The following is a 27868-nucleotide window of genomic DNA, read 5'->3' as shown; positions in this document are numbered from 1 at the left end:
CCCCCCCCCCCCCCCCCCCCCTCTCTCTCTCTCTCTCGTAGCCTCTCAGTGAGGCACTGTCATCGTGGCTTCAAGGATTATCGCCCGCTGTGTCGTCTGCTAAGAATGCCAAAAACACAGAAATCTGAAGCGCTTTGGATTGAAATTTAAATATTCATGAATCAAATTTAAATAGGCTACAAAAAAGACAGCTACCCAGATTTGCAGGTAGGCTGCTCAGCAAGAGTATTTTGACAATTCTTTATAGGGGTCCCTAAGTATTGAATCCTGAGCTATTTTGGTGGTAGCACCAAATGTGCAGTGCCAGTCAAAACTGATAGGAAAGCATGTGAGTTTAGTACACACCTTGCCAAGAAGAAGTTCAGCTAAATAGGCTTTTGCTCTCTGATAGTCTTGCATATGAGCTTCTACAGAAATACGATATTAGTAGTTCTAACATGTTGGTTTTTTTCCAATATGAATATCTGCTTCATGGATGCTGTTATGAAGCTACTTCCTCTCCAGACCCAAAAGAGAATTTTGCCTTTACGATCAATAAAGCATTGCTTAATGTATTGCACATTTTAAACCTCAATAGTTCAGGTGTACATCAATGTGTCATTTGATCTCGTCTCTATCGCATGTTCTTATAACCCCCATCTGCTCCACTGGGATTCCATTTGGACTGTGATTCTGTTTCATGTTTTACTTTTTGACTCACCAGCTTCAAAAGTGCATCACAAGATAAAAGTGGAAAAGGTGCCTCAGCAGGACTGTTCAGCCGAAATAGGCTGTAAAATAGGCAGTAAACTTACTGTGAAGTTTGCTGTAGACAGTGTAAAGTTCGATTCAAAAGTTATTTGAAATTCCACTGGGTAATTCCACATTGAATGAGTTTTACCTTTAAACAACAGTGAGCAGATTGTTGGTTTGTGTGGTTGGCGTGTTTATTTGTGCTTAAAAACATGACCGTCATGAAACAGTCAGAATGTTTTAATCTTCTGATTCACTGCTTTGTTCTCACTGACGCTGGCCCCTCTTTTCATTCACTCTCTAGCTCGCTCGACCATCACTGTGCTCTCTCTCTTGTTCGCTTGTTGAGCCGGTGTTTACAAACAGCAGCTGACAATGTGTCTATATATCATACCTTGTAATCAGCAAAAGCCTCCAAATGTATGAATACAATACTAAAATCTTTGCTTAACAGTTACAATTTAAGAATTCCTTTGAGACCTTTTCACTTTTGCGAAAAAAAATTAAGTTATTAATTAATTCCAGATTAAAATGACTTGGTAAGAAAGAAATTTGTCTTTTCCACTGAATAGAAATCCCACTTTAAAAGCTGCATATGTGTTGCAAAGTAGCCGGTCTCTACAGCTGTCAGAAGTAAAGCTGTCAAGTTAAAGTTTAAGATATTTCTTCCTGAAATGTGGTGATGTAGAATGACAAAGTATCTAAAAAATGTAAATACTCCAGTCAAGTACAATTACCTCAAATATATGCCTGAAAAAAAACCAATTAATAATAGCAGAAAATAAAACCTTTCATGATAGTTTATTTTTTCATGAAAGGATCAACTCCTTTGAACAACATTACCTCTGGCCTCGAAGCTCAGCTGAAGCAAACTGGACTGACCCCCACAGCAGCAATGAAGCAAAGGGCGACTTGAGGTCACTAAATTAGTATGTGCCAGATGAAAATGGTAATTTACAAGCACTCCCTGCCCTATTTGTCATGAAAGCTCAGAGCACACTCGGTTGAGTCACATGAGTTGAAACTAACAACTAGCCTAAAAGAAATGTAATTAAACAAACATTAAACATTAAGCCTGATGTCCGTCCGATATACTGCATGGTATAATACTCTGGACCTAACTTGACTTTAGGTCAATTTTAAAGTTTCATGGCACTTGATCTAACACAGACAAGAAGGAAGAGGTGGATGGAGGTCATGCGAACATGCAACAGCGTAAAAAAGGAATAACACATGAATAAAAACAAAGACTAAAATAAGATTTATTCAACTAATAATGAATTAGGTTTTAAAGAAATTGTTAGTTTTTGGAAATACACTTATTTGCTTTCTTGCCGCGTAATAAAACGGTCAAATATTATGTTGAAAAGTCATAGTATAGTATGTCGAAAAAAATTATAGAAAAGTCATAGTGTAGTATATAAAAAATAAAGTCATAATATAGTATGTCGAAAAAAGTCATAAAAAAAGTTATAGTAAAGGGTCAGAAATGAGACTTGAAATGAATGATATTGTTACTCACCATCTGTTGGACGTGTCAACAGGCAAATGTTTGCCACTTCGACAACTTAATATGTTTATTATATATCAACGTTGTGTTTACATCTTGTTCTGCTGTCCCCAAGGAGCAAAAAAATAAATAAAAAATACTGCCATAAGTTGTTGATGTTTTCGTGTGAGTGACTCTGTCTGTGTTGGGCTTGAGATGACTTTGCAAATTGTCTTAAAATTCTCTCCCTGACTTCCATTCAACTCGTGCTGGGATAAGCTCCAACCCCCTGTGACGCTAAACAGGAGAAAAAGCAGGTAAACAAAATCATTGAAGCAAACTAGAATTGCATCCGTTATATCTTCGGCTTTCTGTGTTTCTCTATTTACCTTCACATTTCAAAACATGGATTTACCACCAAATACTGTATACAATAAGTCAAGTCGACAAACACAGAGGGCAAGTTCAAAGCAGTTTTAATCGCATTAAAAGTTTCCATACAGTCATTTACAAGTCTAAGTATTTCCATTGTTAAATTGCTATTTTCATTCTTATCTTCTCCATGCAGTGTCATCGTGAATTAAACTGCAAACACAGACCATGAACACAAAGCCTATTTTCTTCCTGACAAGACCATACAAATTTGAAATCCGTAGTTAATTACGTGTTAACAGAACAAGCGGAATCCATTCTTACAAACCGTACGGACCTTTTTTTGTTACATAACTTGCTAAAAAAGTTTCTCACTTCATTGAGTGCCAATCATCTCAGGACATCTCAACATAAAACAGACATTAACTGTTCTCAAGGCAAATACTTTTCTCTCTAGAGAAGCATAAATCTCGCCTCCGATCTCTGGTCCTGCTGTCTGGTCCCGATCACCCAGGGTGGTTCTCAACACAAAGGCTTGCCATGCCTCATGTTATTGGCACAGGTTCGGCCCAGGTTGGCCCCCTCCAGGAGTAAGTCGGAGATCCGGTCCAGGCCGAGGCAGGTGGTGAGGGGGCTGACGAGGCCGTAGAGAGCCCCTAAGGTGATGCTGAGAGGCCAGCCTATGCAGATCAGAACCACAAGCCAGAAGATGCCCCAGAAACATGAACCGCAACCGGCCATCCTTGTCTAGGAAGAAGAGAGAAAGATGAGAGTGGCTAATCAAAGTGGACATCAGCAAGCTTTGCAAAGCCAAACACACACAACCAGAACTGCTCATTGGAATTTGTGTGGAGGCCTGGCAGAAGTGCACTTTAGGAGAGTAACTGAAAGTGTGTCATGCACTACAATAGCAGCAGAGTGTGTTCCTATGAGCGGCCGTGCCTCTTTAGCAATGATAGGAGATTATCAGATTGAAACGTGCCCTGTTGATGATCTGGATGTATTTGTCAGGATTAGGCAGTGGCCATGATAAGCTGGCAAACACAAGCAATAACCAACAGGCCCGTCTGCCCGGTGAGGTCAATGGGCCGCCCACTTACAGGGTGTTGAAGACCGACGCTGGCACATTAGTCACCCGCTAATAGCAGATCAGCGGAGATCATGCATAACTTTGGTAATGAGCATTACTTTGTCTGTCAACGCTGCTAACGAACAGTGGCCTGGAAGATGATGTGTGGCAATTAGAGCTATAAAAACGCCTGTTGTATTATCCATGGTGAAAAAATGCTAATTGGAATTCTGTGTAATGTGAACCCTGCATACCTGATAGTGTATGTGCATATATATATATATATATATATATATGTATACATATTTAGTAGTAAAAGTCTCCATATATGGAGACTTTTACTACAGTCTACTACAATTTCAGTGAAATTTAATTTTAACCAAGTAAATGCAATAATAAGCAAGAGCTTTTTTTTGTGTTTTAAAACCCAACAGAATAATAATCTGCCCTGAGGCAGCCTTGCAGTAGAGATTGTAGAACTGATGGTTTCATGAGTGTGAAAGCATTGTGTGCCGTCAGGCTGATTTCCTAAACCTGTTTTAGCTTTAAGACATAACGGCCAGATGCTTCCCCCCTCAAGGCACTGTCTTCTTGACGATGTAATGTGTAATTTCCTGTTATGACAAGTAGGGCTGGGCATTACATGACACACGGTGGATCCCGTGCTTTTGGGAAACGAGAAGAAGAAACCCACACAGCAACTAAGTTATTTAAAAGGCAGGGTAATATGTCACAACGAGGACAAGTGGACTCAAAACCTCAAATAAAACACTTCTGCTATCTCTTAAATTCTTCCTCTTGCACCTCGTCTCTTGTTTTTGTACATTTACATAAGCCTCTTTAAATGAGTGAATAATATACTATAACACTATATATATATATATATATATATATATTACAAGAGAACAATAACATACCATCTGAACTCATGACCAAATCATGAACACTTACAGTTTCCAGCATGCTGTTAGTCTCTGTGACACATCAGCCCATAGCAAAGGTTAGAAGCGAGTGCTTTGCAAAGTAGCTATTAACCTAATGAATACCTGTCGTGTGAGTATAAAAGACATGTTCACCTTCAGCAGAGAAAGATTCTGGAGGATGCGAGCTCCTGATCTCCTTTTTTGCCTGCAGCTATTCCTTCCAGTCTTCCAGATCCTTCCAGAGTTGTTGTGTGCGAGCAGTAGCCACTTCCCACCGGTTAGCTCTACTTTACAACAAGGGACCACAGGCAACTCAATTCTCAAGAGGGCCAGCTGGGAGAAAACAGAAAAGTTAGCGACTGAATGGCTGAGCAGAGGGAGGAAATTACACAATGCAGACACTCATGTGACTCAAGAAGAAGTATGCTTGCTGTCATGGGGTTTGTAGAGAGTCAATTAGTGATACAGATGATAGAACAACATGTTGTGTTATGGCTGCATAAAAGTCTATTGTGGTAGTTTGGCCATTCGGTATAAATAAACGCTTCAGCATCATGTGATGTAAATTGGTCTTTGTCTTGTGCGGCTTAATCCCAAAAACAGTCATTTGTAGATGCAGACTCGGCCGACAGAGATAATCTTCCTTATCCAACCTCTCATTCTAATCCTTTCTTTAGCTGACAGAAGCATATCCTGACACTCCAACGTACTCATGAGAACTTGGGACCCGGAGTGTTCTGCTCTCAGAAGATAAAATAAACGTAACATGGATCCGCACTTGACTGAATACAGAGAATATGTCTCTCCACATCTATCAACACATGGTTCTCCATCAGGTCTTTACACTGGCCCAGGCTAGAGCAGCTGTGCAGCTGACCTGTTATCTCAGCCTGCCTGAGGTATGATGTAACCAACCAACCAACCTTTGGTGCATGAGAATGAATGCATTTCCAGTCTGTGTTTTCAGCTTCAGGGCTGTGGACTGTGTTAAATTCACTTCAAATGAAGAGGTTATGTTTAAACTACAAAGACTTGGCGTTTGAACAGTTGCTTTAATGGCAACACAAATATTAAGCCTGAAATTATTTTCTTAAATTTGGTCCTCAACCTGAACACTGATACAGCTGAAGTTATTCTGCAGAGCTCTACGTTAGTAAAGTTATGAATGACAAAGGATTCAAGGCGTGCTAGTTGAGTGACTATACATCCAGAGGGCAGGTTGAAATCCCCCAGCATGCACATTGGCCCTTGGGTGGAGCGACTGACCTACAAATGCAGCTTAGTCGCAGCTTGTGTAGCCGGTATAGGCTGAGCCAATCAGATTGGAGTTGTACTTAAAGCAAAGGGAAGCAGATGAATGGATGGAAGTGTCATGACAGAGATAGTTTATCAAGGCTTAAACATGTTGACTATACAATGGGTTTGTCTGTCAGAGTGTGCGTGTGAGAGTGACGAGAACCTCATTAAGAGCAGTATAAGCTCTGGTGAGTGCACATATAGTGAAACATGTTACAGACAAATAAAGAATTTGCGTTTATTTTATTTTATTAAAAAAAGTTATGATGGTAACAAAATTGAATGTTTTACAAAAATGAATGAAACATTATCACCCGAAAACTCATTCAGAATCAATGACTCCCTGCTAATCTTTCCTTAAGGGACAGTCCACTTGGTTCCCTAAACAACTGAAGCCCTTAACGCTAGTCCCACATGTGGATGCTCTAGTGCTTCTGCTCCTCTCCACTGTCCTCCCCGTCACTGTCGCTGTCTCTGCCAGGATGCTCTGGCATCTTAGCATGGCCCACTGTATCTTGCTTTTCTTCCTTCTCACTGGTGTCCTCTGCGTTTGGCTTGGAGTTTGACTCCCCGTCTGGGTTTTCCTGCTCCATGGGGGTTTCTTCCTGCGGTTCCCCAGAGCTAACGGTCTCTTTCTCGACTGCAGCATCGGTCTCGGTTTGTTGTGGAGGCAGAGCCAGTTTCTGCTGTTGCTGCTACGAAGCCAAGGGAAAGATACAAAGTGTAGAGGAAGATTATTTCCACCTTGAGTTCCTATTACTAAAATATCAAATGTACTTGCATTCTACTGGGAAGTAGTCTATGTTGAGGGCAAAGTAGAATATCATCAAAGCAAAGTCTTTGGATCAGACTGCGGGCAAATCCGATTTGGTTCTCAAATCAGATCTTAAAGGCAGATGATCCGCACTGTTATTTGCAATTGATCAGATCAGATTTGCGTGTTGTGACATCACTAACCCTATCTACACGGGCTGCTGTGGTAACGATTTAGGCGTCAGTAACAATGAAGCTATTCAAGTAAGCATTCACCTTTGAAACAAGCTGTTTGCAGTGCAGAACTCCTTCATTGCACCAGACAAACTCAGCAACGAAGGAGGTTGGTACACATTTAATTTGGAGTTTTTTTACACAGACTATTGTCCTCATCTGTTGTCCTCCATAGCGCTCTGCTAGTCGCAGAATGGATTCTGCTTAGCACTTCCACACTTTGAAATCCGATTTATGCCGCCAGAATGTCTGGACTGAGACGCATCGGTTGAAATTAAGACTGGAATTGCATTTCAAACTACCTCCCAATGTGGTTTGGATCCGATTTACAAAAATTGCGTTTAGTTTTTTTTGCCGTCCAGACTTTTAAATCAATCTGGATACAGTCTGGATATGCCAAAAAATGGAATTGCGCTGGCAGTCTGAACAAGTCCGAACCTTTTCTCTCACAGTCAAGTCCTAATCCTCTTTATAAAATTGCACAAGAGACAATATGTGACGATGGATAACATGTGTAAAATTCACCTTAGCTCCATTCTGTAATACGCTTGCGGCCTGTTAGTTCTCCATATGCACAACTACAACAGCTCTCTTACATCTGACCCATTTACTGTTCTGCATTAAAGATTAAAGATACTAGAAAAGCGACCAGGGAGAGACACCGACAGCTGTCAGCAGTGCTTAATGTCACAAGACTTAAAGGAAGTTAAAGACAAATATCTGTTAGTATAATGTGTGTGTACACTTTAAATAGTAATGCATGCCTCTCTTCTATAATACACCTATGAGACAGCAGCAATACTGCACTGCTTGTTGGCACTCTTCACTATTGCATTTATCAAAGGCGTTTACCTGTCTGTTCTTCTGGGAGGTCTGGATCATATGCATGTACATATTATACACCAGGTTGGTCATCTCCGGCATGTTCTTGATTATTTGGTCTGCCTGTCCAGACGCATCTCTCTGTGAGAAGGAAACAAAAAAAGATCCGTAAGAGAAAGACTATTTAGAATGCAGGCTATGATGTGAAAGGAGTGGTAATGAAAACGTACATCTGTCTCGTTAGCCGGCTCCACGTTGGTAAATAATTTATCTGATGCAAATGTGTGCAAGGAAATTACATACCACCTGCCCGTTAACCGCTTAATTAAAAGCAAACTCTCACTTGCTGCTTCAAGTGATCGCTGCTCACACACTATCAAAAAGGAGTTGGGGATGCAGAGTTGTAATTTGACAGTATTAGTATGCAGACAGAGTTTTACAGCATAAACTGGGGAGTGAGGTGAGCAGAATATGCAATCTGCTGGGCTGTTACCTCATGAGTACAGGGGTGATGCTCCCAGTACTGTAAAACTGAACTGTGTTTTATTACTGCAAAACTATCAGTAAAAACATCAAGACACGTGTTTGAGTGTAGACACTAAGTTTTACCGTCTGCCCAATACTATCTACCAGTGCTGTAAATGTGTATATATCCACATGGAGCATTAAACAGCAGTGTATCCTGTATCTTTAGAACCGCTTCTGAATCGGCAACATTGAGTAGCCTGTTTTAGTCCTGGTCGTGTTGCCAGATCTGACTTTTAATCTGCGTGTAAGCAGCAGGGGTTTACTGATTCCAGATAGACGGGCTAAGCAGGGGCCGCATGTGTGTGCCCAAAAGAACTGTCCCCCATGGGGATGAACACTCTAGACTCAGAGGAAGTGTCAGAGGCTATGGGGTATTTTAGACACCCCTGTTGCCACACACGCCAGTCAGCGAGACACAGTGACCAGACAACAGTCGTCTCATGCGGGCCTGGCGGGATTTGGGAGAGTGGTTTTGCTTTCTGACCTCTGGGGGTTAATTATAGCCAGACTGTGTTTCCCATGCTTACACATGGCCCCTGCTGAATGCTGTTAATAGGCCGGGGCCAGTGGGTAAAGCAGCAGTAAGACTTGGGACCAATGAGGACCAAAAGGGAAAGAAGATGCCATTCAGGGGGCCGTCGCAGATATGACGTGGAAAGAAGTTGGAGAGTGCAACAGTTATGTGGAAATGGACTGATGTGGACGAGGAAGCTCAGTTGTTATTGGCAAATATGGATCTGGAGTGAAGATAATTGAACATTTAAGATACTGGTGTGTGCGTTGACATACGGGCTGCTCCTGGCTGTAGTACTCGTGTGGCCGGATGTGCAGCTGCATGGGTCTGGCAGTGAGCTGGCTGAAGACAGGAGTCAGCTCAAAGCAGTTTTGGAACAACGCCACCCGTCCAAAGACATACAGACCCAGTCTGGCTCTTGACATGGCTACCACCAGACGCCTCACATCCCTGTGGAGTGAAAAAACAAAAGAAATCTATGAGAGGGGCAAAAACAAAAACTGAAGTAAAGGGATCAAAGTGGAAGGATCAAATAAAGACTGTAAAGGGAAGGGGGGGGCAGTGCAGAGTAGGAGGAGAGAGGTTTAGTGAAGGATAAGCAGCAATAGGTGAGGGAAGACATAGAAGCTAAGCGGAAAATAAATTCACGAAAAGGCAAAAAGCAGAGATGAACAAGACACACAAAGAGAGAGAGAAAGGTAGAGGTAGGAGTATAAGAAAGGGCAGACAGGTTATTTGTTCTTGTCATCCAGTAGAATTAAGAGATTAGCGACTAGAGAATGGCAGAATCCTGCTCGACTTGCTCTAGTGGTGAAAGAGGTTGTTTACCTGTCCTATTTTATATTATTACCACTGAATGCTTATATCCCCGAGTTAAAGAACTAAAAACATGTCCAACACTGCATTTGACAGTCCAAGCTTTAAAAAAAAAAGTGTGTTCTCATAGTACACATCTATTTAGTAATATTTAAGTTAGATGGTAGAAGTAAACTTCTAAAATCCACAAAAATGTACCATGTAAAAAAGAAATGTATAAAAGGCGGAGATACCCTTCCAATTGTATGTATGAAATAAATCTGCGTAATGGTACTCTTCGTAACCGTTGTGCGTTTTAGGTGTTTGAACAGGAAACCTAATGGAGCTTAGCAAAATATGACCAGCTGGCCTATAAATCTGAGACAAAAGCATACTGGTTTACTGAAATCTACAAAGCACGGGAGAAGGCAGAGCATGCGAGGGGAGAGTGTTTCGCTTTTTCAAGCAGCTGTGACGATACTGAAAACTGTCTTTCGTTTGATGTACAAGAATTTGGCACACACCCATGTTTGCATGCACGCACTTACAAACACACATGTTGAAATGTAGCCAGAAAATGTGGAATATGTCCACCTGAGCACTTCCTGAGATTAAGAGGATTCATTTTTACAATATGCATGATGGGTTCCATGAATATGTAGAAGGAAAAAAAGGCTTATGGAAAGCATTCTGCGGGGTTTATGATGGAGTTAACGTATGCAGACGGTAGGTTTATGTAACGTTTGCTGCAAATTTCAAGCATAGCACAAAATGAAGCTTGAAAGCACAACATTTCCAAAGAGACAAACTACCAACAACCTAAAAACCAATGAGTGGAGAGCTCTAGAAGAGATGAGCCAATCATGAAGCATGATAGCCTGTGGACACGCCACGACTGAGAGACGCCCACCTGTGCTGTGACATGGCAGGGCGAAGTGTACCAAATACCATTTGCGTGTGTGTTCTCACGTGTGTGTGTGTGTGTCAGAACAGGTCTAGATCTGTGCTTCCCTGTCAAAGAGTGCTCTCCTGCATGTGTGCGTGCCTGTTTGCGTTAGCAGGAGTGCTTCTCCCATCAAAGCAAGGGTCAGCTTGTCATATGGTCAGCTGCGTCCCCTGTGGGCGTCACGCCAGCAGATTGCCATGAGGACAGATGCAGTGAGAGAGGAGAGCAGAGTACAGGAGGAGGATTGTAAGGTAGGACGCCACAGTGAGCCCAGTATGGGGGGGGGGGGAACACAATGGACAGCACAAGGATTTCCCATGAATCACTGCTCTTTCAACCACGCAGCTGACCATTCAGAAGTGTCAGGGACACCAAGTTATGAATATAAAGTCAAAGCAAAGCCTATGAAAAATAGAATTAATATATGTTACTCCAATTGCTCTGATATTAAAAGGGGAGGTGTGCTGATCTAGTTTTTCAGGTGACTACTACTGCATATGTGGGAAAAAAAAACCTTTTGTGGCTCCAGAGCAGTGACTGATAAACTGCCTCAAATGACATCACTTGAGTCAACGCCAATTGGGGCTGAAGACTGAGGTGTGAAGTCACAAAGCGGTGAGCGCACCAGACCTCTGTAGCAGCCCGTAGCTACTCGACACGGACGTTCTCATTCAAATCAACGTAGCAGGATGGTCAGAGCGGCGGCCATTTTTACGTGTATACTGTTGCCATTGCAAGAGATTTTGCGGTAACAACCAAATGAGCAGTGTTTTTTTTTTGCCCTAGTTAATTGACCACGGCAAACAGTTTGATGTCTGTTCTACTCCTATTTTTTTGAGCTCATCACTCGTGGTAAGAATAAAACTAGGTTTTCAGGCCCAATGTCCTGGATACAAGTACATACCCAGGAGAATAGAGACTCTAGTATTATTGTATACCCTTCCACTGACTGATAACTAGAGTTGTAGCACATTGTTAAAGGGACAGCCTTTTGACAGCCTCCCCACTCTGTGTGGGCTGAGAATGTGTGTAAGGCAGGGTGCAATATCCAGTGTAAGACACGATCAAATGAATGATACCGAGAGGAGAGCCGGCGTTGCTGGCAGCAAGATAAACTACCACTCTCTGTGGCCCGCTGCACTTCTCCCTCCCAGCTACATCAATTCATTGCTTTATCTGTGAGATGAAGAAAAAACAAAATAGAGCTTGTAAGTGTTTGCTCTGCCGGGTAAAATGACCACGCTCAAGGGTGTGTGTGTGTGTGTGTGTGTGTTGTGCATGTATTTAGCTACAAAAGGAATGGCTTATTATTCGCACTGGGGCTCCAATTTGCAGACTGTCCAATGTGAGGGCGGGTGAATGCACTGGCTGTACAGCTGTGATAAAGCTGTGAGTGGTGCAATCCCAACAGCAGCTACTGTACATCACAGCCAGAGGCCCGCATGGCAAAGCTGAAGTACTGTGGAAGAGTTCAGCCTCAATCGTCTGGTATTAAAACATGGAGCGCATTAGGTGTGAAGAACTCCTCAGGATGTCATGGCAGAGGAGGACTGAAAGGCCATTTCACTACAAATCAATTCAGTGAAATGAGGAAGGAGGTGGGAGTGAAGAGAAGAGGGAGCACAGAGATAAGGAGACTGAGCTGAAGACTAAGAGAAAGAGAAGCCCGCATGGGAGTATAGTTGAGTGGATAGCAATTGGACATGGAACAAAAATACATTAAACCTATAACTGCAGTTTGGTGAACGATCATGCTTCTTAATTACTGTTATATGGCATGTCTTTGATCAGAGCAAAGCACTTTGTTTGATAGTCTCACCCCAATCATCAGAGCACAATGGCTTCTCTTAACCAGAACAAAAAGTACAGTCAGCTCCACAGACATGATCCCGTCCTGAAGCACACTTTATCCTCCCTGCCTCAAATTAAGCTCATACATACTTCAAGACAGTCTTTTTTTTGTCCTTTAGCAAACATCATTGAGTAGTTACACACGGCAAAGTGAGAAAACCTCCTGAAAGTTGGATTTCAAGACAGTTAATTGCCTAAATGTGTGCTGTGTTGTCCCTGGATGATGTGTATCTAAGGAGTAGATCCTATTAAACAGGTATGCATTTGTGGAATAGCAGCTTACGGTGTCTATTTTTGGTTAGTTTTTCTGCTTAGCGCGCATTGTAATTACCTCAGGTGTCCCACGGCTTTAGTGCGGACCAGGGAGAGGATGATGTAGTCATTCTGCTGACCCTGGAACCTATCCACTGTGGTCACCTGCAAAGACACAAACATATTCATTATACAGTAGAAGCCGGGGTTTTCTTGTTAATGCTGTAATCCCTGCGGGCCACATGGGCAGCCAGCGGGGCTAATTTGGCTTAGAGGGCATTATGCCATCAGTCCCTCACCTGGGCCCCTGAGACTCAGGGCCCAGGAATTGGGGGCCACGCTGCTTGAATGGATCAGAGATTATTTCAGGGAGACAGAATGGAGAAGTGGCTCTCTGTGAGTCCCCCCCGAAGCAAAAGGAAGGTTGTGTCAGCCAATTTGCTTTTATACCCCGGTAATCCTGTGTTGCTGAGAAGCATATTCATTCCCTTACATGGAGAACGGAGCTGTGTTTTCACTTTGTCAGTGTTGTTACACCTTTCATAATAAAGAAAAACACACTTGCTACTTGATACAAAGCAAAGCAAATCCTGTAAAACTGAACCCATTACATGTCACGAACTAGAGGCCGACCGATTTTAATAAGCCGATATAATAGCGATAGTGTGGAGAGGGAAAATGCCGATAAGACTTCAGGGAGGGATGCGTTTGTATGTTGTAAGTAAGAAGCAATAATGTTAGCCTAAACCTACATAAAGTAAGACTGCCTGTAAATAATGGTTACATAAACAAAACAGGTCATAAGTCCTGCTTAAGAAAACACTACTATGCAATTATACAGGCCACATGCTGCAAAATTCAAAGCCCAGCCAAAAGAGATTGGCCTTTCCTCTATAGATCCATCCGGTAGAGTGGATCAATAGGACATCACCCACCATCGAGAGGCCACATAGGTCCAGGGCTACAGCAACCGACCAATAAACCGGACATTCTAAATAAGTAATCCCGTGATCGCGGTTATTAGCTAATGCAACTTTAAATGATCCTGGAACTCCCTTTACCCTTCCAAACCCCCCCTTTTAAGTAACAGGAAGGGAGAGTGGGGACAGTGTGTGAACGTGTAAAAGAGGGAGAGACGGGGCTAACGATGTAGTAGACCAATATTTATTTACGTCTTCCTGTCGCCATGTAGAACAGGTGCAGCTGCAGAGGCAACAGTGTGTCGGTTTTACAATAGTATGAGGCGTCGTGGGCTGTGTTCAAGTCAAACAAGCTGCTTTAAGACTGCATGCACATGTTCACACAAATGTGGCGTACACGGAGACACTCCAGCGCACCCTTTGTCGGGAGTAGACTATAACTGCGGACTTAAAAAGGGGCAATAACTGCATGGTTTCAACCAAAACAGTGCAACTTGTTTAGCAGAGAAAGGGCACTTGAGGGAGTTATTCTTAGCACACAGACAGTGACAACGAAGCCCAGATAGAAACTCTCCCCACGGCGTAGCATTTTGCACGGTGTTTAATTATTTATGAGAAATCTTCCAGGGAGTGAATTACAGAGGTCATGTCATTGTGGCACATGCATGTCTGTGCATAAAGGAAGCACAGAAACACTCAGAATATGCCGTGAGACACACAGACGCACTTTGTCGCAAATAGAAACTAGTTGACTGAGAGTCATTTCCTTTCATCTTGGCCTCCTTCTCCTCATTGTCATGAAGATAATGACGTACCGTCTCTAAGCTAATGGTCAAGCGTGGATCTCTACTCCCCCCCCCCCACCCCAACTCTATCATTCCTGCTATGTCTTATTCATAGTAATTACAACCCTGGAATGTGCAGACATCAGACTGACGGATTATTGAATTTTTCACTAGAGACTCTCAGGGATGACAGAGTTAACAAGGTTATGTCTCATTCCTTGTCCCTTCATATCCACGTGTGTCTAAAGATTTGATGCCTTGAAAAGGCATGCTGGGAGATGTTAGGAAGAGGTTTCCCGATCTATACGTCAACATATCCGGATATAATCTGGTTCCGGTCACACAGCAAAATTGACTGAAAGTGTGTGCGTTTGCAGCCACATATATTAACGGCGGGAGGGATGCAGAAGGTGAACTTCGAAGATTAAACATGCACACTCGTCACTTCTCATTTATCTCTCCTCGACTCTATTGATGTGCTTAACTAACCAAACACAGATTAACTTAATCACAGTTGCTTAAAACTTCAACATTGCTTTGTGTGATTGCTTGGCCGCCTGTGAGGACTGGGCTGGGATTTGGGTGACCAGAACAGATCCAATGACTTTGAATCTAGTTTGCATTTATGTAATAAAGTTTTAATAAGCAAACTGAATAAATAAACACTGGTGCTTAAAATATACAGCACAAACAGAAAGCAAACTCAAATGGACCCCGTCTGTAAAATTCATAGAGTAAACAAAATAATGCATAACGCATACATATGAATGCCAACTGTTGTTTTTTGAGATTCACTAGACAGCTTAGGCCAGTATGTTTATTTGATTTTGGGACTGTGGCTGGTGCTAACTGTCCCTCCTCTGCTTATCTTACTAATGCAAGTCATTGCTATAAAGAAGGATGGCTGTTGACATTTGCTTAGTTTTAGATATTGTGACATATCCTCAGACACACTGTGGGCCCGATGCTCTGCGCCATGACCTTTCAGCAGCTCAGCATTTTCCCATAAGAGCCCCGCTTTCATCTCCCTCCCTTCTCCTCTCAGCAAATCTAGCAGCCTGTCACCACTGTCACTTTATTACTAGGCATGCATACTGACTCAGGCCATGAGCACAATGAATGACACTTTAGGTCTTAACATTGCAGGACATTTAACATGACCAAGCACAATGTCTTTCTAGCTGTCAGAACAGGGGACATGACAGAGCAACAAGGTAGCGTTGCACGGCGCAAAATACAAAACAACAACCGGAGAATAAAGACTCGAACCCTGCAGGTGGTAGAATGCAGCATTCACACAAGGCGATGAGAGGGATTCACGTCCTGCCTGCTTGTTGGACAATTAATAAACGCTAACATTCTGCAATTTGAGTTTGTACCTTTATGCGTTAAAAGATAAGGCTGTTTCGGTATATAATTGTGTCACCAAATCTCAAGAAAAGACCAAAACAAACAATATAATGGTCCTACTAACAAAGCCGGATACAGCTGAGTCTTAGTTTTGTAAAAAGAACATTATGAATGTTTGACCTGTTGTTAAGGGTGTACGTCTGACGTGCTGTGGAATCAGGGATTATCAAGAGACATGGTTTGGTATCTTCATGATATTTGTTGACAATAAGACAAATACAGAATAACATTACCTTTATATTTTCCATAAAAACCCCAAACGATGAAGAAAGGTTGGGCTAACAGACGCACTGTTGTGCTGTGTGCTTGTGTTCACTCTCGCCTGCTATTTTGGCATATATACTGCTGAAAGTTCATTAGTGGGGATAACCACCTTGCTTACCACTTACACTACACAAACAGAAACATACACAAAATATTCGGAGGCATGCTGACTCTGCACAATGACTGGTGATGTGCCATTTACACTCCAACCTTGCAACTTTCTCTGGCGTGCCTAAAGAGTCTGTGGCAATGTAAAGTGAGCAAAAAGCTTGAAGAACGGAGACCAAAGAAAGGTGAGAGAATACAGGTTGGGGGGAAAAAGAAGGAAGCAAGAGGAAAGCATAACCTCAGGCTAGCGGGTAAAAGCATTTAGCAGAACAAACAGAAAACTATGCCAACGGGCTGCTGACTTAACACAGTGTAAAGGAAGGAAAGAGAGAAGAGAAACAAGAGGAGTAGGGGGGGGGATACCGTGGGCTGAAGACAATCTAACAATATTCTTCAGGGATGAACACAGCATGGAGTCTACACCCACTCTCAAAGTATGCACATTTAAATCATTTCCTCCCACACCCACACACACACACACACACACACACACACACACCTCAGTGAGTTTAATTTACAGAGGTATTCCGTCAGCTGGTGTGTAAACTGTTTGGGACAGAGGGCACACAGTCTCTTGCTCTTCTTGGGTCTTATGACCTGCAGCAGTTGATAGTCTTATGATTTGATGGAGCAGAACAATGTCAGAGTGCCAGGGTGAAAAAAAAAAATACTAATTTCCTTTGCTTACAACAGCGAAAAGTGAATCAAGAACTTCCCTGAGCTGCTCAGTAATTTTCCACCCTGTGAGAATCATGCAGATCCACTTAAAAAAAAGGAATACTGTATGTCACTCTGCAAAAATGAGGGGAGTTGAGAAAACGCATAGTTAAAATGTACAAAACTTCTTAAATTGCACAGGGGGAAAGAGAAGATGTACATGTTTGTACTGATGGGAGGCAGAAACACCAAAAGCCTTGTGAGAGTTGAGAGCTGTGAATTTCTTTCTCAGTGTAACAGAGGATAGAAGGTCGGTGCGTTGAATGCAGCCGACAAATGAAGGTGTGAAAACACTATTCATGTGTGTGTCATGCATGTTCCTACTAAAGTCCTACACACACATATAAGAGGTGAAAACATGTCTGTTGGGACTGTGGATTCATTCCTGACAGGAGAGAAGAAATGTGTCACCCTCAAGTGATATTAAGAGTGTCTACAGTTCATGCATGTGGACTCGGATGTGTTTCAGTAATGGAATGCTTAGGGGTGGGGTGGGGTGGGGGGGTGATAGATTCTTAGATGCATCGTCTCCCTTCCCATGCTTTATAATAATTGAAACAATACAATCATTGGATGCAGCTGTGTGCACTGTTCACTGTGCCCAGTGTCAACTGGTGCATGAGGTCCTTACCTTGTTAGGCTGACTGAAGAAGGGATTACCAGCACAGCGCTGGTTGATGACGTCTCTGATCAGGTGCTTTTGTCCATTGTAGGTGGTGAGGATGCTAATGCGGTCAGCAGGGTAGCCCAGCAGACGCATGTACATGTACAAAGCCACAGAATACTCCGCCTCCGCCAGGTTCTTCACAGGAAGAAGGAGAAAAGGAGAGGTAAGATGAATACCATCATATTTTAAATATACATTACACAAGTAATGGGAGAAGCAAAAAAAAAAAAAAGTTGTTTGGGAAAATGAAATTAAAAAGCAATTGTCCATCAATACAGTAATTTTGTAGTGAATCAAAGCCCAAACACATGGGCCTCTCTTCCTATCAGCAGACCCAGGGGTGTCTGCTGCGTTTGACACCTTGCTGTTCTCATTGTCTGTTACTTTAACATCATGCTCTAGCCCTTTCTCGCCTGTCAAGTGTTCCACTTTTTAGCCAGATAAAAGCCTACTCATTCGTGCATGAGTAACCATCTGATTTGGGTTGGAATTAATTGCCTCAGGCAACGCTCAATACCACCACTAGCCAGGTTGGGACAAAATGTCCAAATCTAGGAACCCCTGCAGAGAAGTACTACAGTTTCATTACTAACAAAATGTGATCATAATATAATGACAATGTATCGCATTATTTACATTTTAACTAGAAAAGGCAGGACTTTAAAACAAATAGCTACTGGTAGTTGATTCAATATTCTATATAAAGATGATTGTTACAGGAGGAGCACTAGGTACTTGAAAATATATATATTCAAAGAAACACAAATAAAAGAATCAAATAAAACAAGGCGGTCTTTAACATCACACTAAATGGCCAGCCCCAGAACAACAAAACAAGATCTTGTTCTCCAAATGTGTCTAAATTGAAAGGCCAACGTTGCATGCATCATTCACATACTATGCAACCAACAGATTCCTCAGCATGTGCATGCTGGCCCCAAAGCTACACTCCTGTTTTTCAAATGTGACCAAAAAAAAAAAAGAAGAAAAAAGGCAACAGTATGCATTATTCATCCAGTTTCAATTAAGCCTGGACTGCAGCCTCACATCTTTTGATAATAATGTATGCAGCTTCATCAACAGTTCCTGATCCAGCTGCACTGGAGTCAAAACATCAAAACAGTGATAGCCTCTGTTCTTCTTTCCCTACCAACGGTCTCCAAATGGCACAAATTCAGAACTTTAATGGCCAAACCAGGTTTCTACTGATAGAAAATGTACACTCAAATTTGGCAGTTAATGTTTGGTGTGAGTTGGTGTTTTTTTTTTTTTTCTTATAGGAAAAATATAACATTTATCGACAAAATGTCGTAAACCACGATGACATCTACATGTCAGATTACGAGCCAGTGATATTGATAGAAACATTTTGTGCTTGCTGTATTCATTCTGGTCCCTACGGTTTGGTTCCTTGTTAAACTTACAAGGAAGTGAAGACCCCGCTTCAGTTGACATTTAGGATAATTTCCGTAAACATCTAATGTTAATTGTGCGCCTGAATACAGCTAAAACATACTAATGAGGCAGCGTTACAGTTTGACTGCAGAGCAAAAACGGAGACGAATAAGAAGGGGAGAGAGGATCGCAAACTGTGGTGTAGATACAAACACATAAGAGGTAATCAGAGTAATAAATCAGTCAACCTGAGTGTAAAGCCCACAATGATTTCTGCTCTTACGAAATATTAAATGTAGCCTGCGAAGCAGAAAAGCTTTGACTAACAAGCATAGTGGCTGAGAAAAGCCATTTTCTAACAACAGAAGATGTGGATTTAGATAAGCATCTTACCCTTTATGAGCCATTTGACAACTTGGGAAGTACTATCAACGGGCTGAGACTCTGTATAGAAAGTGCTTTAACAAATGAGGCGAAGAAGAAAAGCAGACCCGTGGAGTGTGAAGTGTGTGTGTGTGCGTGCGTGTGAGCGCACACACTTATTTGTGTATGTGATGGGTGTGCATGGTTGTGGCAGTGTTTGTTCAGCTGTGACAGACATCCAGCATGCTCTGGATACAATTGCCTCTCTAGTGTCCAATTTATTCGTTCTGCTTCCTAGGAAAGTGCATGAATGTGTGCGAGTGTTTGTGCATGCATGTGTGTGTGCGAATACGGCATAGTGAGTGATTGCGGAAATTCCCCTCGAGGGGCCTGAAAATGGCAACAGGCAAATGGAGTCGACGTTCATGTGACCCGGTGCCTCGAGAAGTGCACATGGTCTGGATTTAAGAACAATAAAAGGCTTCAGGGACATGAGCGTGCACACATTCATGAAGCAGAGATATGTTCATTGGCCATGAGCTTATAAACAAATCAGTGTCTCAACTGATAGAATTAGTACGTATTGTAATCATCAGACAATTTACTTTTTGACAACTACAAGCTCTGTTGTGTCCTCTAAGTGGCTGTTTAACAACTATTCTAGTTTTAGCTTCCATCCTTTATTAAAAAGGAACACAGTTTTTCAGAACCACCAATAGCAGAACAAAGTAGCATAACACAGCAACATTTGGGCTTCTGTGCTGGTGCGGTGCCAAAGGGGACTGCTTTTAGTTTTTGTTTACATATCCCTATCAACCCTGCTCTATGCCCACACACAGTCTTGAGCGTCTCAGCAATGTCATGAGGAAACACAATCTGGCTCCTGGTGTGAAGGACCAACCACTGGTCTGTGCTGGACACAGCCAGTGCTAGCTGCAGACTAGACAGGGTTATGAATATATCATATGGACCGGGTAGCTAAACCATTAACATTTTAAAAGGAGTGAACTGCTGTACAACAACCGATTCAGAGGAAATGGAGGTTTGGGAGGAGTATGGTTCTCCGCTCTGGTGGAACTAAGTGTGCATGAGTGTGTATCCATGTAAAGGAGTGTATAAGCTGCCACACAACTATTTCTGCTGTTCTAAGATTGTGTATGTACAAATAACAGTTGTACCGTGTGTGTATTTGTGTTCTGTGGTGTGCACTGCTACTGACCTGGTAGAAGTAAGGGTTGGGCTCGGATTCTCCCACCCCATTGAAGTCCTCCACGTTAATTAGCTGGAAGTCCATGGTCAGGCCAGGGTTGGGCACCTGGAACTCAGGCAGTAGCTGCACATGAGGCAGGTTCCCCAGGTGTTTGTAGCGCCAGTTGTACAGGTTACATAAGCTGTGGGAGAAGAGGACAGATACACAGTAAGTCACGCTGTAATGTCCTGTTCGTGAGGAGACGGTACCAATCACTCAGATAGGGCATCCTTTGTGAAATTAAGTTGGTCAAAACAGACGGCTTTATGCTCCGTACGGGTTGACCCACCTTGCACGAGCACGGCCCTGTGCGTCCAGATCTATAGTGGGCACTCCAAGGCGCACAAATCGGGTGAAGAGCGACTGCTCCATGTTGGAGTACTTCTGGAAGGCCATGTTCTTGATAACAGGGGGCAACTGGTGGTGGTCTCCAATCATGATCCAACGTTTCAGCCTGCTGTAGCCATCCTCTGGGTTCTGACAAGAGGGCAAGATGCAGAAAGTAGTAGTAAGAACACCGGGTACAGAGAACACCGAAATGAAATACAGGGGTCCGTAATACCCTCAGTAAAAAATAAATCTTTTCCATTTTACCCAGTATATCATGTATCATGTTTCCCTTTGATCTGTACAGGTGGGTGTATTAGCTGCATGAATTGAAATCCAACCTACAAAGTCTAACGGATGTCCACATGTGTAATTCCGGTGTACTACAACTACTCCATGTTGTCAAACTTTATTACATTTTGTTCTGTCTAATGACGTGACAATATTATAGAGTCTCTGTGAAATCAGATCTTCAGCAGAGGAAAACAAGTACCGGAGGGCAGTGAAGCATGAAGGGCCTGGACAGCGTTTTCCACGCATCTATCTCACGCTGCCAGGTTTCGCTAATTAGATGTGTTATTTGGAGCTTGACCTCAGACAAATCTGATATACAACCATTGCTGGTCAAAAGTTTATTTAATCACTAAAATCACTGATAAGAGTTGAATGATTGGATAATGAATGGGAGGGAAAGGGGGGGGAATGAACAGTTTCTCTGTGACGTATACCTGGCAGAAGGCTTGCACTGTGAATCACTAGACAAGAGAGATAAAGAGAGGAGATTTGGCGAGGTTGCTGGGTGGGCTGATGTGCCTAATGGTCTCATCTGTAAACAGACATTAGCACTATCTCGGACAATTAGGCACAACTACCAAAGACAAGCACCATTACTGTGTTTGGAGCCTATCAGTCAGGTGATAGAAAGCAGAATCCCGAGTAAACGACTAAACTAGGCTCGATGTCGGAACGTATGACAGTGCTTAGGCCAGGCTGTGAGTTTTCTGTTCTGGCTGTAGTTTTTTAAAGTCTTAGTTAAAAGCTTGCACGTCACAAGTTTAAAATGTAACACATCTGGACAGTGGTTACCTGTAACAGGAGGGGGATGAAGGTCTCGATCTCCAGAATCTGAGCCGATTCTTCCATCAGGATGTTGTCGTACTAATAAAGAGAATCAGCAATTTAAACAAAGTACTTAAAAGTAACTGCAGTACAAGCTTAACCAGGTTTCTGTGTGCATGTCAACCAAGAATAGCGTACCTTAAATCCCAGCTCCACCAGGTCGTGACGTTTGAGTGCAGCATGTGTACAGGTCATGGCAATGATTTTGGCTTCCTTCACGAGCAGATACTTGGAGCGGTCCAGTCCACTTCTGAGCAGCTCAAAGGCCCTGAACTCCTACAAGATAGACAAGAGAACAGGGGTGGATCAGGAGCCAATCACTGCACAGCAAAGAACTGCAACCTCCTATAAGTAATTAAAAACTACTTTTATAATGACCAATGGGAGGAACTTGGTAACATTGAACTTAAATAGATGCGTATTCATCTCTTTGTGCATGAAGTTCAGTTTTGTTACGTGCTTTACGGGGTTGTGAGGGGAAATTTAAATGGCTTTCTGACAAAATGATGGATGAGTACTGTCAATGATGATGGATACGGTGATTATCTAGGGTGAAATAATCACACCTCTAAAAGGAAAAAAGGCACAGTTCAATATTCAGATACAACACCAATACATCTTTGTGTCTACCCACATATACAACTTGTAGGTGTTTGAAAAACTCAAGAGACTTCACCCCAGCAAACACTGTTTCCTCTTCTCCAATGATGCAGCGCAACAGAGATCAGACAGGGCTGCTGTTCAATAACTGCAGCTTGAAAAGCCCTTCAGCAAAGACTGGAAAATATGGGGACTGTTTTTACACAACATCTGAATCAGTTCACTTCAGAGTGCCAATATCATGGCACTATGAAAGCCACGATGTGTGCGGGGGCATGGGTGGGCGTAGCACAGAAAGGGAATATGGGTAAACAGACGTGCTATTTCAGGTTGCCCCACTAGCTATGTCGGGGTAGGGAAGGCAGAGGGGAAGGGAGGACGGAAGAAGTCGACTCGGGCAGCACTGGGGTATAAATATTTGATGTTGTTACTATTTTAGCATTAATATTAAACCAATCAAAACATGCAATATTGATGAGATCTATTTTTAACCCCCATGGCACCAGAGCGGTTGAAGGGTGAAATCGAGATGGAAAAGATTCACGGATACGGAGAAGAGAGGGAAAAGAGAAAAAAAAAAAAAAAGTAAACAGCAGTAAAGATGTGGTGGGACTGCAGAGGAGGAAACAGGAGATGTCTATTCAGGAGGAACCCGGGGGGCAGATTGTGTTGCTGTCTATCCGTCTGTCTAGCAATAAATCCTTTGGATATTCCTATGACAGCTTATTCCATACTGCTTTAACATTTGAAGAGTCACGACAGATAAGCAAATTCAGCAGAATGTTGCTTTGTCTAACCTGCACCACAGACAGTAATACCTCTTAATGGGTGTGCAGATTTCACTGCAGCATGGGTGAGGCTGAGGGAGGAGGGAGAGAGGTGCTGTGATGCAGTGATACAGAGGCCGGGCCAGATAAACCAAGGTCACCACACGTATTGGGATATTACCTCCAGCCAATAACTTCTTTATTGCTTTTCGGAGACCTTCTTGGTGTTCCCATAAATCTGAAATGTTATTGTTATCCCTATAGAAAAACCTGATGGGCTGAGAAGTACCGATAACACATCCAGCTGTGTGTTTGTAAGTGTGAAAAAAAGTGACAGGGAGAGTAAAAAGGACAAGCAGTAATAGCCTTCATCACTTTGTGGTGCCGCTTATCTTTTCAAAGGGTTCAGCAATTAAATCTACAAATAAACAATACAAGTACCGTTAAGTGTCTTATATTCACTGTATCAACTAAAGCAAAGGGACGGGTGATGATTGAAACTCAAGGGAGATGCAGACGTGGCAAAAGGGCTGCTCATAAGCAGACACATCCACAGAAACAGTGTCTTACCACCACTGTTAATCTTCAACAACATGTCACTGTGGTGGCCAGGAAGACATGGGTGGATGGGTGATTGTGCAACACCTGGACACACAGCTGACATATAGTCTGTGAGTACTGTCAAATAAAGCCTGTGTGCGTTTGCTTCAAAGAAGGAAGGGGCTATATACGTTTACTTCTGTGTGCTTCTGTGCATGTTATTTGTTGCTGTATGCAATTTAATACAATGTACACTGAATTTAACAGTAATGACTATTAATAAAATTGCCTTATTGCACTGGAGTTACCTCCTTACGTCCCACTGGGTGTTGCTCAGCAGTGAGGGAACTACTAGTAGGTCTCTGTGTGTGTGTGTGTATGTGTGACCTACCTCCAGCTGGGTGAAAATCTTCTTGATGTGGCGATAGCAGCCCTCTGCTATGTCCATGTCCTCTTCATATGAGCGGCCCTTGAACACAGGTTGGGGAGCGTTGGAGAAGTACTTGTGGAAGGGGAAGTGTGCAGCCACAGCTTGCACCTCCACCGTCTTGCCCTGTTTAGGCCGGACTCTGCTCATGTACTCTTCCCAGCGAGATATCACCTGTAGAGGAGATAGAGCAGACACACACAGTGGTAGTGTTTTAATTTGCACAATAGCTAAACAAACTTTTTGGTATGCACGAGCCTCAGTTGATGCCTGTCTGAGGTCTAACAACATGCTGTATGAGCGCACTGTGGGTGTTCTCTGCCCAGCCTTGTATTTTCTCTATAATTATTTAACCGCATCAGAAAACGCATCAAACAGAAATGAACAAATGAGAACAGATAGCTTCACTTGTACACAGGTGCCCCTGCTGAGCACGTAATAAACCAGCTTCAACCAAACAGCGGGGTAACCGAGTTCTATAAATACCCTTATGAAAAACAACATTATGGTAAATGCCAGAGGACTCGGCTTAATTGCATGTTAAGTATTTTCCTGTATGGACTATTAAGACCACCATCGAAACAATAATTATGTCTGCATGTGCATTTGGTGTCATTTATCACTGACAGAGTAGTCTGCTTATGGACGGAGATTCACTACTCGAACAACTTCTTGACATTTGAATCTTCAAATGTCACACAGAGCTACACTGTTGGCCAGTTTTCAGAGCTAAAATAAACACAAGAACTCAGCTAGAACGAAGTGTGTGTTAAGAATCCGGTCTCCATGCAACATCACATTAATAAGTAGCCACACTGGTGTGTGTGTGTGTGTGTGTGTGTGGGGGGGTGGGGGGGTGGGCACTGACAGATTTCTGGCATGGTGCAAAAATGGCAGCATGAATATCAGACATGAACTCTGACACTAGAGCTCTGGTAACAGCTGTGGTATCCAAGTATGTGCTATGGTTTGGATTCACCAAACAACTATCTGCAATAGGATAAAGTTTGAACTATGACCACCACTAAAACTATTCTTTGGGATTTTAACTTGAGCTCCCCATACTGCTGAAGATGACAGCTACACACTGTACTGCTTTATGTAACAACCGTCTATACTGTCTATTTTAGAACCCTTCGAAAAAAATCACGGGAATGCAAGTAAGAGATTGTCTGCGGTGGCATTTCTCCTGCAGTCTGAGAGGACAATGACAATTAGGTGACAGGAATAAATGGCAAGAGGTTGAGACTGTTTCTGGGTATTTGCAGTCTAGGCAAAAAGAGCAATGAGTCTGGAGAATGGAAACTTTAATAATGCCTGGGTTTGACTGGCATGGATATGTCTGAGGAAAAGGACCGACGATGCAGAAATCTATTCTAATTAATTCAGCAAAATATCTATTGTATCCCCTTTAATATGTGTCTCTCTCTTTCTCTCTCCCGCTGTCTCTCAATCACAGAATTCAAGAATGTTTAAAAGGCTTAATACTAGGAGAGATTGATGGAAAAAAAAAAAGGTCTTGACTTTTGTAATGTTTGTTTTGCTAAACCTTTATGCAATTGCGAATGTTAAAAGGTCAATGCATACACGTTGAGCTTAATCAAATAATATGCACAATAAGAAAGAATGCTAAGTGCAAAATTCAAAGCATAGCCTAGGCAACATTAGTTGAAAATTACATTATTCTAATTCTCTGCAGGTTGCAGAAACATTTACACACACACACCTTGTTATAGGCTTACCTGGTAGAGGTAGAAGTGTCCAGCAGTCTCACAGGTGTAAGAAACATCGCCCGGGACATCCAAGCTCTCCTGTAACCTCCCCACTTCTCTGAGGAGCTCAAGTCTTCTTGCGAGAACATAGTTTACTCGGCCATACCTGGAGACAACAGCACAGCATAGTTAGTCAACAATCTAAACAGTTAGTATAGGGACAGACAGACAGACAAACATTTAAGGTTCATAGAATGCATAATCAGATCACGGTCAAAAATACACTGACTCTGTTACTGCTGTTACACTACCTCTGAGCCACAGTTGCCCCATTGATCCATCTATTAATCCGTGAATGGATTAATAGAACAGAGTTAATATTGATTATGTAATAGCTGAGTTGCAATTGCAAGCAGGTGACTGGTCGTCTGAGGGCATACATTAACAGGATAAAATATATTCTAAATATGACCCAATGGAGTATAGAAGTATAAAGAGAGCAATGACTATCCTTGCATGTAAACAAGGTTTGTTTAGGTTCAATCGAGCATCCCATTGTGCATCTAAACAATACTGCTTAAAAGCAACTAGGTTGCAACTCGACAAGCAGAATGCACAGGAAGACAGGAAGGTGGGAGGGGTCACAGGGTAACACTAGAGGTGAACTCTATTTTTAGACCCTCTGCAAAGATCCTCAGTCAGCAGATGACTCAAAGACAGTCACAGTGGTCTCCCTGTTTGGCCTGAATAAAATTAAGTAAAAATGGGGAGTGACCTTGCTTTCCAGGAGGACGGACCTGTAATTAATTCAGCTACTGAGAACGCAGTATAGATACACAGGTGGGAACATCATTAGTCCACCAGATTGTGTGGTTTTATTATTTCTTTGCTAAATCCCATAAATATAAAACTCGCATACAATAGAAGCAACTGCACTTGAACCTGAATGATGATGCAGCATTTCATTTCCACCAAGAGCAAAAGTGGAATCATGACAGATTTCTGTCTCGCCTACAACCTAGTGTACAAATATAGACAACTGAACATACGACACGGATTTACCTATACAAAAAACAGCATAAAATCTCATTAAAACAGCACAAAATGCATCATTCATGAAATGCAGGGAGGCATTGTTAATTGATGGTGCAGTAGCTTTCCCTTTGTTAAGCATTCGGGGGAGCACTGCCTTCCATTTTGTCGTCTCATATACAGTGTTAATTAAAACTCCCCTGCTCTCTCCTCTCGCTGGTGTCAGCGGGGTGGAAGGAGTGTGGAGTCTGCATGTTGTTATGAGGCAGCTAGGCAGGCGGAAACATATTAAATGCTGCAAGCTAAAGCTCTTTTATGTCCGTGTTGCTGCATAATTTAAGAATGTAACAGACTGCTTCCATGTGCAGACTCCAGTTCCCATACACTGTTCATACTACAGTCATACACTCATAGTGAGCAGCAGTCCTACATAGAGTAAAAATGATCGACATTCATCTCGCCTCCCTTCCGAGCTATAGGGTGCAATTTGCTCAGTGCCATAGATGGATAAGGTAGTAATTAATAATGGAGGCTATAAGGAAACTTTAAATAGTAACAGTATAATAAATGAATTAGTAATCATTAACACTGAGCTATTTATACCCAGGAGCAGGCTAAAAAGCGTTGTTAGCAAAAAAAGAAAAAAGCGGAAGGTTCTGGCTGATTCCTCCAATACTGGTGTTAAATACAGCAGCAGTCATGTAGAACTGTAAATGTTTTGGGTATCTTGAGATAATCTCTTTTTCACAAGTCTGTCATGAGTGCACTGCCCCCAAACTTTTCCCATATCACTATGTCTCGGTAGTAAAAACTGAGTCACGATCCTTCAAGGCATCTCTCTCTCACACACACACACACACACACACACACACACACACACACACACACAC

At 42.4% G+C, this 27868-nt stretch overlaps 1 protein-coding gene across 2 annotated transcripts in view; it reads right to left on the bottom strand.

The window, feature by feature from the left end:
- Positions 1-2285: 2285 nt before the first annotated feature.
- The window catches only part of aqr (aquarius intron-binding spliceosomal factor), a 47853-nt gene continuing 22270 nt past the window's right edge, over positions 2286-27868 (bottom strand). The window contains exons 26-37 of one of the 2 annotated variants that reach the window (XM_031847135.1): positions 25977-26112; positions 24199-24408; positions 22039-22176; positions 21868-21939; positions 20744-20931; positions 20425-20596; positions 17412-17582; positions 12656-12741; positions 9008-9182; positions 7721-7831; positions 4739-4918; positions 2286-3340 (exon numbers count right to left, since the gene is read on the bottom strand). In XM_031847135.1, the coding sequence (XP_031702995.1) occupies positions 3116-3340; positions 4739-4918; positions 7721-7831; positions 9008-9182; positions 12656-12741; positions 17412-17582; positions 20425-20596; positions 20744-20931; positions 21868-21939; positions 22039-22176; positions 24199-24408; positions 25977-26112 (1864 nt within the window). In that variant the 3' untranslated portion in view covers positions 2286-3115. Of the gene's footprint in view, positions 3341-4738; positions 4919-6094; positions 6577-7720; positions 7832-9007; positions 9183-12655; positions 12742-17411; positions 17583-20424; positions 20597-20743; positions 20932-21867; positions 21940-22038; positions 22177-24198; positions 24409-25976; positions 26113-27868 lie in introns of those variants that run through there. The other variant, XM_031847136.1, reaches the window with a different exon arrangement.

Source organism: Anarrhichthys ocellatus, unplaced genomic scaffold (assembly GCF_004355925.1).
Source record: "Anarrhichthys ocellatus isolate YVR2014 unplaced genomic scaffold, GSC_Weel_1.0 scaffold7, whole genome shotgun sequence".
Lineage (NCBI taxonomy): Eukaryota > Metazoa > Chordata > Actinopteri > Perciformes > Anarhichadidae > Anarrhichthys > Anarrhichthys ocellatus.
This window is presented reverse-complemented; position numbering and strand designations above follow the sequence as displayed.